This window comes from Pelodiscus sinensis, chromosome 21 (assembly GCF_049634645.1).
Source record: "Pelodiscus sinensis isolate JC-2024 chromosome 21, ASM4963464v1, whole genome shotgun sequence".
Classification (NCBI taxonomy): Eukaryota; Metazoa; Chordata; order Testudines; family Trionychidae; genus Pelodiscus; species Pelodiscus sinensis.
The window spans coordinates 4,668,980-4,682,779 of record NC_134731.1 but is presented as its reverse complement, the minus strand read 5'-3'; the positions used below and the strand labels follow the sequence as shown (position 1 = coordinate 4,682,779).

General features: G+C 52.9%; 1 protein-coding gene across 9 annotated transcripts in view; it reads right to left on the bottom strand.

Annotated features, from left to right (window-relative positions):
- Positions 1-13,800, bottom strand: part of RPH3AL (rabphilin 3A like (without C2 domains)) — a 99,798-nt gene that overhangs the window by 42,463 nt on the left and 43,535 nt on the right. For 8 of the 9 annotated variants that reach the window (XM_075904668.1, XM_025179276.2, XM_006138673.4 and 5 more), the window contains 3 exons: positions 10,286-10,398; positions 5,871-6,014; positions 3,513-3,642 (listed from right to left, as the gene is read on the bottom strand). In XM_075904668.1, coding sequence (XP_075760783.1) covers positions 3,513-3,642; positions 5,871-6,014; positions 10,286-10,362 — 351 coding nt within the window. In that variant the 5' untranslated portion in view covers positions 10,363-10,398. The remainder of the gene's footprint in view (positions 1-3,512; positions 3,643-5,870; positions 6,015-10,285; positions 10,399-13,800) is intronic. The other variant, XM_075904669.1, reaches the window with a different exon arrangement.

Sequence of the window (13,800 nt, the reverse complement as noted above, 5' to 3'; positions counted from 1 at the left end):
ACTCCACAATCAATACCAGAGTAGTCAAAACAATCCAAGAGGCTCACGCAGAGCCTTGCAGTGCAACAGGTGATGAGAACATCACTGAGGGTCTTATTTTACCTTCAGCCCAGGACCCCAAGCTCACGCCCAGCTAGTTTGGGACAGAGCATCTCTGACACTTTAGGTGGCTGCAAAGAGCACGGCCATACCACCCTCCTCACGGAGCCTCTTCATGAGATGGCTCCTACCACCAGGCTGCAGGTAGCTCTGGAAACATCACTCCAGCAGCATCACCCAACGGGCATGCAAATGCAGCCCTTGTGGGCAAAGTCAGCTGAGGGCAAATGGGCCCAAGAGAGAAAACTCTGCTCCACTAGTTCCAGAACAAGGTACCCGAGCTTCCCTCAATGGAGAGAACAAGCAACTCTGTGCCCAGCATGCTGTGCTCTGCATGGCCAGCCACCGGCACTGGGAGCGTGTGTGGGGGGCAGGGAAGGGATTAGCTGGAGGAAGCACTAAATTCCACAGAGATGCTGTTCCTTGTTTCTCCCCAATTCTCATCCCTCCTATCTCCTGTGAAATAGCGAATCTCTGGCCGCCCTCATTTCAACTGGGCTTGTCAGTACTCAATGCCTCGCCGCACAGACTGACAGAGACAGCGGATTCAAGCAGCAGAAGGAAGTGTCTTTACCCGTCGCCCATTTCACTGCACCCCAACTTCCCTTCTTTTCTGAAGAGTGACTGGGGAACTCAGCCTTTAATACCCTGTCAAGCTAAAAAGGCAACATAGCATAATGCATCCACACACTCCCCCTCGTGGAGATTTGCAGAACTTTTATTCCTAGCCACCAATTTTAATAACTCCGTATTTAACCCACTGGGGGCCTGACTTGAGGAAAACTGAATTTTAGCCCCAAAACCTCACTGTCGGGTTCTGAAGAAAGCCCCGCATAAATAAGAAATGAGGATTTGCAAACACTTTAAAAACACTCTTGTCACTCATTAGCTGAAACGCCAGACTCTTCTTCACCTATTTAATAGGTTGATATTTATGTTATGTTTACAATTGTTTTTACAGACACACACTCCACGTACTAAGGAGATCAGACTGTGTAATTTCTGTTATGGCTGCACGTAGACTCTGCATTTAAATGCTATGCTGATTTCATGCTTGCCGTGTTGCATTTATTTCTAAACTAATAAAAACTCTTTTTAATATTGAAAAGGAAAAATAATTTTAGCCTCAAATTCTAAACCAGAAGGTAAACCCAGGAACATCCACAGGATTCAAAGGGCTGGAAACGTCTATATTTTGCAGGGGCAACTCACTTTAGATGTATTCATTGTTCTGTTTCATATGCATTATGTTGCATTCATTACAAAGATTCCTGTTACTGAATGAAACGTGGAGGCTGTTGCAATTCCAATGAGAGGGCAGCATCAGCAAGAAAATGACGACTGCTTGAAACAACTCTCACTAAATAGCAAGGTTCTTCCCTGAATTCAAGGTGACCTTTTCTAATCCGAGCCCCGTGAATTCCTGGTTAAAAGGGAATGGTCTGGAAAAAACAAACACTTTGCCCTGGGACAGGGCCTGTAATGCAAGGACCTCAGGGCACTTCAGGATTCCCAATACACCCATGCATCCTGCAGGGCTGGTAAAGGTTTTATTCCTATTTCTCAGAGGTGGAAACTGAGGGACAGTTCATGCCACCCTCTGTCCCATCCTCAGCACATGGAAGGAGATTCACTGGAAGGGGACCAGAAAATGCCCGAGTAAGTGCATGGCTCCCTGCTGGTGTAGCTGTGCGGTAAGCAGGATTTCCAGGGGAAGAGGGTGGGGAGCAGGACATATCCTGTTATTCTTTCTTCTTGAAATAAAGGAAACAAATCACTGTCTCTCCTGCACCAGGCCTCCCCTCCCTATGAACAACTGAGCCAGTTGTAGGATGCGTGTCCAAACTGCCCAAATCACCTTTGACTTCTGCTGCACCAAGGGCAGTTGCTCTGACCACCCCGTCTGCCCCACCTCTCTGTGCCCAGTCCATGCAGGCCAGGCCTTCTCAAGTCAGGGACCACCTCCACTGTGTAGGTGCCTCTTTCATTACCTCTCCTAGGGTGATTATCTCCTCCCTTCTGCCTGGGTTCTGATCTTAGAATCTCTCTGAAATACTCTGGGCGTGGTGGCTCCCATATTTGCACTCACCCACTCCAACACTGCTGAGGCCCGTAGGATATCTGCTTACGTACACCTTCTGAATTCCAGTTTGATCTTATTAACTCTCTGCAGCCGTCCTTAAGTCTTAGGGCTCTTTCCATTTAAATGCTTGATCGGTTAAATTAAATTAAAAGGGACTCTACATCCCTAGGAAGGGCATGCAGGTGTGACTCGGTGTAGCTTACATGCGGCCTAAAGAAAAGGGCAACTGTGCTAGAAGACTTTGCACAGTCTGTGATGTTCTATGCTTCAATTATCTCCTGTTCCCAGCGAGAGAAACAATAACCCACGGTGAGTCTTGGTGACTATGAGACTCTGCAACAAGGGAGGACTGGCGGGCGGGTTTCCTGCTGTGGGCTCCATGCGGCTACCTCCCTTGGAGTCCATGAGGCAGCTCTAGTTGCCACCCAGGCCTCACTTTAGCCACCACGACCCCGAGGGGATACTGCCAATGTGGACGGCTCCCTTCAGTCCCCATCCGCGCTCTGCCTCCTTGCAAGGCTGGGTCCTGCTCACCATCCTGTTCCAAGCCTGGCATCTCTGCACATGCTTCCTTGAGGCACAAGTGTGGAAAAGGGAGAGTTCTCCCAGGGCAAGAGGGGTTTCAAGTGTGTGAAAAAGCTCAACATCGGAGCAGAGGCTCTCAGAGGAGAGAAGGTGGTTGCCTTGGAGATGGCAGCTCTCCAGCTTAACCCCTTAGTTGCTGGAGTCCCGACAAGCAGTGGTCTCCCATCGACACATTGCGCTGCAGTGAAAACCCTACAGACTGAAGCCTGCCTTCTATTTCAAACAGAACAGATGCCACTGTGACAGCACCATGCAGTAAGCTTGCACCATGCTCTAGCCGGGGGGGGGGGGGGGGGGGTGGCGGCTCAGAGGACTACATGTTAGCCCTGAAATAACTGTCTTTCCAGAAGGGTGGATTTGGACCTCCATCCCACTGAGATGGAGAAACTGAGCAGGCAGATGTTCAGATGAGATCTCGATGATCAGGCGGATGAGGTGAGAATTCCCCACTGAACACAATCGCTGCCCCCTTCCCTCGCTGTGCAAGCCCAGTGTTTGTCTGGCTGGTGCCTTCTAGCCCAGAGGTAGCTGCAGTTCAATGGGGTCTACATAAGAGATATCGATTTTGGGATCTAGGGGAATAACCCTTCATGTGATATGAAGGACTGGGAGGGGACCAGATGCTCTGCGTTTTGCGTGATAAAGCACAGCACTGTTAACGCTGTCCAGCCAGCCGCCATGGCAGGTCAGCCCGAGACGGATTGCCTCCTGGGTACTTACATGCAAACAGGATATGCAAGCTCACCTTTTTGCAGTCCTGACAGAAGACTGACGTGGTCCCCAGCAGACCCAGCAGCTCACCACAGAGTAAGCACTGAGACAGCCCATTCCCCATCACATTCTTCCTCATGTTCTCCAACCGCTCCACCAGGCGCCTGCGGGGGAGCAGAGGTTAAAGGAGACGCCTTTGGAATCACTTCAGTGAAGCAGACTCTGCAGAGAAGAGCGTGGGCTAGTGGTAAGATCTGGACAGCTGGGTTCTGTCCCTGGTCCACCACTGTCGCTTCATGCAGCCTTGAGCAATCACTCAGTCTCACTAACTCAGTTGAGCGTTCTACAAACGGGACCACCACCACCCAGCCAACGCCATATAAGCAGACTGGGGGCAGGCTGTATCCCTGCCTCAGGCTGGGAGTGCGGAGCATGCAGGGGTTGTTTCAGCATTTCAAAAAAGGGTAGTAAATGGGCCAGCATCACCATGGCCTTCTGCTTGCAGCACAGAGTAAAGGCTTCCTGCCTTTGGGACCCAGATTGGCTGTAAATTCACGTGCCAGAAAGTAGGGCTTCTATGGGGAAACCCAGCCCAAAACAATGGGCACAGAGGAATCTGGGAAATCCCCACTGGCAGTGGCTCAGGTTCTAGGATGTTACCATGGATTGTCTGTAGCACCCACCCCTGCCCTGAGACACCACCCCATGCCTGGCTTTGAGCTGGGAAGGCCAAACTCTGAAGCCACAGGGCCCACGCAGGATGGGGAACACCAGCGAGCCTCGGCAGTAATGAATCGGCTGCTTTCCAGCCAAAAATGGCAAAAGTCTGTGCGTGCAGCTTTCACAACAGCTGCTGGCAACTTGACTACAGAACGTGGCTGGCGTACAGAGCTAGGATTACAGCTCTAGCTCACCACACAGCGCTTCTATTTACAAAGGGAGCAAAACAGGAATGATGCAGTTTATCAGAGGCAGAAGCCAGCGGCAGCTGTGCACACAGGTGTGCTAATGGAGAAAAGGCAAGACCATTCTTCACCCACCTACATTCTCATTAGGGCCAAAGTCCCACAAGGCCCGTCGGGCACCGATGGGAAAGCAAGGTCTGTCTGGAAGGGGCACAGAGCCCACAGTGATGAGCTCAGGCACAACAACAGAGCCATAAGGAGCCATCACTGCTGATTTCTTGGCCTCTGGCCTCCACACAATAGAACTTTAAAGACTTAGAAGAACTTGAGCACTTCAACAAGCAAGAGGCAAGTGCTTAGAGGGACTGGGGCTTTCCCCCCTGAGCTCACCAGCCAAGTGCGAGCAGTTACCAGCTCGTGCTTCCTGCCAGTTTTCACAGTGGTTCTTATACCACCTCATACAAAACACACCCTCCCCACACTCTGGGCAAGACAGTTTCCAGCAAAAGGTTTCAGCCCGTCGGGGGAATTTTGCACAAGCTGTGCCTGATCCAGAGATCTTCCTTTCATCCTGCCCATTAACAATGTTCTCTGGGCAGCTTTCCCCTGGGCGACTCACCTGCTTTGACACAGGCAGGCGCAGGGTTAACTCTATCCCATCTGCCAGCCAGTCCTTCAGCTCAGCCAAAAGCCAAGCCAAGCATGGCGAGGTAACGAAGGATGAGGATGGTGCCAGTCAGTGAATGACTCCAGCTAATAAACCTTCCATGGAGTCAGCCAGCCAGAATACTCCAGCACGCTCCCTGCTCCGCGCACACCACCCTAGAGAACTCCTGGGCAGCAGGAGACCGTCGCCTGGGAGTTCTGTTGGCAGCCCCAGCGCTGGGCAGCTGCGCCGCTCAGTCTGGTTCCTAAGGCCTTGGCCAGAGCTAAGGGTGTGGTTGGTATAGCCAGGCCGAGCTCAGCCACCAGCTACCCGAGGTGTTGCCACAGTGGCTATAGTCAGAGCCAGCAGACAGTCAAGGCGGGGGGAGCGGGCTGGGTGTAGGCAGCCCTCAGTGCCATCTGGAAAGTGCTGGTCCTCCCCCAGGCAGTCTGGAGCATGCCGGCGGGGCTCCAGCAGTAATTTAAGGGCCCCCATGGCTGGGAGCTCCAGGCCCTTTTGTATCACCATGCTCCAGGGAAAACGCTCCCTCCCTCCCGCCCCCCCCGTCAGTGGGCCTGGTCAGTGCAAACCCCTGGTCTAGACAAGACCCACGTCTGGAGATGAGAAATGCTGTCTGGAGGTGACGGGAAGAGCCCCCATCATGCCTTTGGCCCAGTCCAAACCAGAGCTACACAGATGTGTGGGGGCAGACACTGACCGGCAGGTGCTCGGCCTGTGCAGTGATTGGAGCAGAGGACTCGAGAGCCATCCTAGGACAGGCCTATGCCCTCCTCCAGGAGGAAATAAGCAGCAAGTCCCTAGCCAGGAGGAAGGACTGTACCCGATTCGCTGCTGCTCAACAACGTCCAGCTTCTCTGCCTTGCGGATGACCTCCAGGATGACCTCCAGCTCCTGCGGGTTCAGCGCTTGCATTTTCCGCTGCTTGTCAGTCTGGTTTGTGTGCACCGACCAGCCACTCTGGAGCCTGCAGGGGGGCAGCAACACATTTCAGGTTGGAACAGCACAGAAATCCCCTGCCACACTCCAGGCGCCCAGCAAATCCCGGCCATCGACTTGCCTCAGCAGAGATGCTGGGCCCTGAGCAGGAAGCCACTGATGCAACTAGGGATGTAAAATCCTGGTTAAAATGTTAACTGGTTACACGATAGGTTTAACCAGCCCACCATGTCACACATGGAGACGGAGGGGGGCCACTGGGCAGTCGCCCACCCATAGCACAGGGGACCCAGCTAGGTTGCTCTGGCGAGGTTGGACGCTGGTTACCCCAGTAAGCATGCTGGTAAGGCAATGCCTACCAGGTAACCGCTAACCCTTTATGCACCCTGCCCTGCACTTCACCTTCCTGGCAGGGCTGAGAAATTTCTTGCCACTGACCTAACTACTCCCACCCTTGAATCTCTCTTTTTGAGTAGGTCTTTTACTCCTTTCATTTCACATTACCCCTATGTTTGACTCTTCCTGTCCCCCCGCTCTTTTCCCTGCACAATGTCAGCAGGAAAAGGAAGCACTGTCTAGTGGTTAAAGCCAGGGCCTTAACTTTTCAGGACAACCAGTGATTTTAGATACCTCTATTTTCCACTCCTTCTAAAACATCTTAGAGCAGTGATTCTCAACCAAGGGTGCACATACCCCTGGTCTCCCTACGGGTACATTAACTCATCTAGATATTTGCCTAGTTTTACAACAAGCTACGGAAAAAGCACTAGTGAAGTCACTACACGCTAAAATTTCATACAATGACTGGTGTACACTGCTCTGTCTACTATACACTGAAACGTAAGTATTATATTGCAATTAATGTATATTATAATTATATAGTAACATGAGAAAGTGAGTAATATTTCAATAGCAGCGTGCTGTGACACTTCTGTATTTTTATGTCTGACTTTCTGAGCTAGTAGTTTTGAAGCAAGGTGGAACTTTGGGCTGGGCAAGACAAATCGGGCTCCGGAAAGGGATACAGTAATCTGGAAAGATTGAGAGGCACTGCCTTAGAGGAGACTGATTTCCAGAAGTGCTGAGGGCCTCCCTTCTGACAGTCAGGCCCCTGTAAGGCATCTCATGCTGGGCACCCAACATTATTAGGCACTTTTGGAACTCTAGGTCTGGGAATTCACCCCCATCTTAGCCACTGGCCTGCGGGGTGACCTGGGGAATATCACAGTCCTCTCTAGGCCTGTTTCTCCTCTGTCAAATGGTGTGAATACTCCTAAACTCACAGGGTTATGGGCCTAGCTCACGAGTACTAGAAAAGGGTTCAGAGACCACGAGGTGACCTTAGAGATGCACCATGAAAACATGTGGCTCAGTGCCCGGTAGCCAAGCCTAAGGGGAGTTCCACAGCAGTGGCTGCAGGAGGCTCCGGCCTGCCCACATCACGCTTACAGCCACAGCCCTGTGCAGCTGGGCGCAGTCATGTTTTTAAGCAGTTTGAAGCTGACCCAGGAGATTCAGTTGGAGCAGGACTGAGGACAGCCGGGCGTAGACTCCGGCAAGAGGAAAGAGGCCAGGCCAAATACAATTTAAGCCACTGAGTTAGCCCCCCTTCAGTGTATTCACACCTTGCCAGCAATCTGACTTCAGGGAGAAAACAAGATCAAATGCCATGTGCCTCCAAACAATAGAGCAGGCACCAGCCGGGGGGAGGCCATGAATTATATATGGGGCACTGCTAGGACTGGCTTCTGCATCCACCCACTTTGTTTATTCAACACAGGGCCAGTGGGTGGCACTCAAAGGAGGGTGGGTGTGGAAAGCTATTGCACAGGAAAGAAACTCCGCGTCAGTCAAGAGGCATCCAAGCCGCGATTCCTGTGGCTGTCCTCAGGGAAGCCAAATGACATACTTGGCCTCCAGCAAGGCAGCGCCAGCGTAACATTCAGAGCACTTGAGCAGCTTTGATCCGCATTCCGCACTGTAGGTCCTGGCAAATTTCACAAGCTAAGCAGGATCAGGTCATTACTTGGATGGGAGACTGACGGGGGCAGATTGGTACTAAGAATCCCCTTCAAGGGGAGAAACAGTGTTTAACCAGTTAACCAATTAAAGGGGAGATGGTCGGGGAACTGCTCCAGCCCCCACTGTTAACAGGAACCAGTAAGCCTCACCCATTAACCATTCACATCCCTACTTGGTACTGCTCTCAATGGGGCAGGCAAGCCACTACCTTGTGCACCCTTTCTGACTTGGAACAAACCAAGGCCCAGGGTTGTCCTACGGGCCATCTAATGGGGCACATGCCCAACTCCCAGTGGTCAGGCTGTACCGTGGCTCAGTTCACCAGGGCAGGGGCCGAGCCAGGCCATTCCATTCTGTCTAAACACCCCTGGCAGAGCGGGTGGGGTACAGCGTTCTTCTTTGGCGTGCCTGTTACCTCTTCAGCAGCTGCCACATTTTGCCCACGAGGTGGCTGCACCAGTGATGCACTGATCACGGCAAAACTGCGGAGTCCATTTCAGATTTTACAGCACGTTTGGTCCCTTGAAGCAGGGCGGAGTGACAGCAGGGATGCAGGATGTTATTACACACCTGCTCTCCCCAGCACAGAAGCAAAGCCACCAACTACGAGGAAGCTCAGGTACCGCGAGGAGCCGGAGAGACCTCTCCTCTGCCATTCCTGCACAAGCCTCGCGCTGGTTCTGAAAAGCAGCCAGCTGTGGGTGTGGAGAGGCCCAGCTCTCCCCTACCAGTTTGTTTCCACTACATGGTGGATTGAAGCTGCAGCAATCGATCTAAGTAAATACTCCGATGTGATAAATCGACCTCTGAGAGCTCTCCTATTGAGCCTGGTGCTCCATCAGGGCAACAAGAGTAAGTGGAGTCAACGGAAGAGCATCAGCTGCCAAACTTACTGCAAAGATGACGCTGCGGTGAGTAGGTCTAAGTACATTGACTTCAGCTACACTATTTGCGTACCTTAGATTGATGGAGGAGGAGGGGGAGCGAGAGGGCGTGGTGTAGACCAGCGGTGCGCAACCAAGGGGGTCACGGCTGTCTTCGGGGGGGGGGATGTGTTGCAGCTCTTCGATCTGGGCGGGCCGCCATTTTGTTTTTCTGGCTCGGCGCCCTGCATACATGCGGCGGGGGGGGAGTGGACCAGCACTTTAAATTAAAGGGGCCGCAACAAAATGTTCCAGACACTATTTTTTTTTTGGCTCAACAAAAATTTTCCTGGGCCTGGAGGTCGCGAATTAAAAAAAGGTTGAGCACCACTGGTGTAGAGTAGGCCCTAGTCCAGGGGTGGGCAATAATTTTTGATGGGGGGCCACTCCAAGAATTTGGAAAGAGATCAAGGGGCCTCAAGGGGTTTGGAATGGAAGTTGAGTGCAGAAGGGAACTTCAGATAAGGGAGGGAATTTGGATGAAGGAGGCAGTTGTGACGTGTGGCACTGCACTGGGATGCAGGGGGCTGGATTGTGACCTAGGCCAGGGAATTGGGGTGCCAGATATGGGTGCAGGAGGGGTGCAGAGGATTTGGGTATATGGAGTAGGGGGGCAGAGAGTTTGGGGAAGGGAACGGCTGAGGTGTTAGAGGCAGGGTCTGATCAGGAGACTTACCAGCCAGCAGCCCGTTCCTGAATCAGCCTGCCAAGTGTTCCCTCTAAGCTGCAGGGCGGCACTGACTGGGCGGAGCTGATCAATCACCTGTGAAGCTGTGCTGCCGCGCAGCTTAGAGGGAACACTGATGTCTGCCCCTGCACAGGCTGTAGCCATGTGCTCTGGAGCCCCTTGCGCTTCATGGCTGCCTGTTACTGAAATGGGCCAATGGGATTGTGCTGGGGGCAGGAGCGGCTCCTAAAGCTTCCCCCCGACTCCTCCGGACTCTCAGTTTTAAAAAACCACCCCACCTCGCAGCCACATTTCTGAGCAGCATGCGGGTGGGGTGAAGCAAGCATAGAGCCTGCCTGGGACTCCCCGCTGCATCACCGGGCCATAGTTTGCCCAGGCCTGCCCTAGTTTAGATCAAGCAAATACACATGATGCTTGTGGGATCCTCAGGCCACGGCTCTAACCACTGGGAAATACCTCCCTCTCCCTTTCCAGGCTGCCTTTGCAGTTTGGATGTGCTGAGATCCAGGGGGCCTTGCCTCACAGACAACTGGCATGGGCCCGTCTCCCAGGCCCACAGCCTGAGAGTCAGCCTGAAGGGCAACGGTAAACGCGCCAGAGATCATGCTCTGAGGCCGCTGCTGCTAACCGAAAGCGAGCCAGCGCACAGCAGCATAAAGCACTCACTTGGCTCTCAGCGCCAGCTGCCGGTCATTGGGACACACCCATTGATCACTGCCATTGCCGAAGATAGCGTCAGCCATGGCAGGACACTGAAGAGAAGGCTGGAGGAATCAAATCTGTAAAAAAAGGAAAACTGCATGAACCATGAGTCAGTCATTAACTATCACCTGCCTTCAGGGAGCACAGCCCCCAGCCCAGACTCTGCTCACAGCCCGGCTCCACGTGCGGCTCTCCAGCCCAAGTCGTGACATACAGCTGGTTTTTCGCAACGAAAACCTCCCAGCTCCGCACTGTCGACAATCACACAGTGTGAACCGGGTGGGCTTTTTGTTGAGTGTATGGGACTCCAGCATGTATCCCACAATGCCCTGTTTAGCTACACTGGATATCACCTTGAACTTGGCTGCCCTTCAGCCATGTAATGTTTACAGCTAAAGAGATGCCACTCTCCTAATTGCAAACCCCGGGAAATTTAAATCCATTTCCTGTGTCTGTAGGGTTGCCAGATGGCTGAAAGAAGAATACCGAACACCCTCCCTCCCCCCCCAAAAAAAACACACTGGGAAAAAATGTTGTTAAAGGAAAAAAAGGGGGGGAAGGGGACCAAAGTTATTGAGCAAAAGAAAAAAAACCACTCTGAGAACCTGGATCACTGCTAGCGGTTACCAGATAGTCATTTAAAAACAAAAAACCCCGAACATGCTTCATGGGGAGGGGGGGGCAGGAAGGGAGCGGTGCTGGCCGGGAGGAAGGGGGAGTAGGAAGCACAGCTGGTGGGGGGGGTGCAGCGGAGCTGGCTGGAAGGAAGGGGTGGGTGGGAAGCAGCACTGGTGGGGGTGGGGAGAAGTACAGTGGCACTGGCCAGGGGAGACAAGGAAGAGAAACAGGTTGCCAGGAAGCAGGTGGGGGCCGTGCAGTGGGCCTGGCCGGGGAAGATCAGGAGAGGAAGTAGAGGAGAACTGGCCAGCGGGGAAGGGGTGGGGGGTTGGCCGGCAGGGAGTGGGACTGACCTGGGCACTTGCTGCCTGTCCCGCACAGGCTCCCGGCGACGCGTGAGTGACGAGGAGGCTTCCCCTCCTCCTCACACTCAACCGACTGAGGGCTCCCAGCAGCAATCGCGGCCCCGTCTCCCAGCTGGGACACCCAGCCGCTCCCCCCGCCCACGCCAGGCTTCTGTCCAGTGCGCAGCCGGAAAAAATCAGAAAATACCAGACACTGCACATGTCCGGTATTTTCTGGGTTTTTTTTTACCGGACAGAGCACGCAAATACTGGACCGGACACCTGGCTACCCTATGTATCTGTAGCATTGTGTGATGGTCCTCATGGCATCTTCTCAAGGGAACCAGGGTAGCGGCTGTCAATCCAAAAACACCCCTGCTCGGAGTAGGGATGTGAAAATATAGACACGTACACAGTTAACTGATGTCGCCTTCACAGTTACGTGCAGGCTCCCCTGTCCCTGGGCTGCTGCCTCTGCATCAGAGGCAGCGGCACGGAGGGGCCGGTGGGAGCCATTACTCCTGGATTTTTAGCAATGTGACTATGAAAAGTCAATAATGGGAGGCGGAAAAACAGAGTTGACTGGTTTTCATTTTTGGCAATTTTTGCATGTCAACAGCGCTATCATCGCCAAACCAGCTGCAGCCTTAGACCAGGGCTACTCAGCATGCGGCCTGCGGTGCGGTTTGGGTTTGGGTTTACGCGGGTCTCAACATGCAGCTTGCAGATGGGATCCTTTGAACATGGCAAGGCGTCTCCCAGGCGGGGTGAGCATTGAAAGATGCAAGCGGACGGGCTGGCTGAACAGACGGAACAGGGTGTCGGCGTTTCTAGCCCCCAGGGAGGAGGTGCCGGGAGCACCGGGACATTGTGAGAAATGCTTTGTATTCATGCTCATCAGTGTGAAAGAAGCTATTTACATATATTTGCATGTATATGCAACCACACTTAAATTGCGGCCCTCAGCATGTGCTGAGAGTGTCGTTGTGGCCCCTGGGACTTCCAAAGTTCCTGCCTTAGTCAGTTTTCCTGGCATAATGCCAAACAGACTCATCAGATTCAGAGCCTCTGGTCTGTCTGGAAATGGGTGACGGGAGGGATTACGTGAGGATTACCTGTTGTGTTCCCTCCCTCTGGGACATCTGGTATTGTCAGCAGACAGAATACTGAGCTAGATGGCCCTTTGGTCTGACCCAGCATGGCCGTTCTTATTTTCTTATGAATTGATATATCGCTGGACTACGGCAGACAGGATGTACTCAGTGGATCGTCGCTTGTGGGCTAGGGAAACCACCTACATTGTCAAGCAGATGTGGGCTTTGTCATGACTTTTGTCACATCGCAATGTGGACACTCTCTGGGTTTAAAATTTGCAAGTGCAGAAAAGTGCTAAGCCAAACTTTCTTGCCACACTGATCTGTGATGCAAGAATCATGAACTCTTTGTGCTTCCACATTATATTTTCCTGCAAAATGAACTTTGGCTGCTGCTCTAAACACACGTGATCACTTTAGACCAGTGGTCTCCAACTTCTTTAACCACAAGATCACTTTTTCAATGTAAGTGCAATGTAAGATCTACCTCAAACCCAAATACCCTTGTCCCACCTCCTTCCTGCCCCTTCTCTGAGGCCTCACCCTGCTCACTCCATCCCCTTTCCTCCCCATCCTCACTCACTTCACCAGGCTGAGTTAGTGGTGTAGGGTGCAGGCTCTGGTCTCGGGCCAAGGAGTTTGGCGTGTGGGAGGGGCTCCAGGCTAAGCCCAGGGTGGGGGTTGGGGTCCAGAAGGGGTTTAGGGTGCAAGCTCTGGGAAGGAGTTTGGGTGCAGGGGGACTCATGTCTGGGGCACTGGGTTTAGGAGAAGGTTCAGGGCTGGAACAGGGGTTCACAGAGCAGGCTCTGGCTGGGCACCGTTTAACTGAGATGACTTCCGGGTGGTGGAGCAGTGGGGTTGAGGCAGCTTACTCCTGCCCTTGCCCTGCACTGCTCCTGAAAGCGGCTGGCACGTACAGCGATGGCTCCATGGCACCACGTGCTGCCCCTCATCTACAGGCACTGAGCCCACAGCTTCTCCTGGCCACAGTTCCCTGTTACTGACCAATGGGAGCTGCAGGAGTGGTGGCTGCAGGCAAGGACAGCGTGCGGAGGCCCCCGCTCTGTCTCACTCAGGGAGGGGCTGGAGGGACATGTCAGTCACTTCCAGGAGCAGCACTTACCACAGGGATAATTACTCCAGCCATGACAGATTAGGCATTTTAGAATTCACTCCTCAATGAATTAAATTTAAGCATAAGAGAAAAATGAAAATGATGAAATGCACAGACCAGCCAAACCCCCAAAATAACTCACTGTGCAAGTAGTAACAACCACCCACATACGTGTTGGGTTGGGAGAGGAGTGTTTGTGAGAATGGCAGACACACAGTGCGTGAGAGTGACAGATTTGCATTGCCAAGCTCCCCCCATCCCCTTCTCTCTGTGTGGAGACTGCGTACAGAAGTGGGGGGGGGGAGGGAC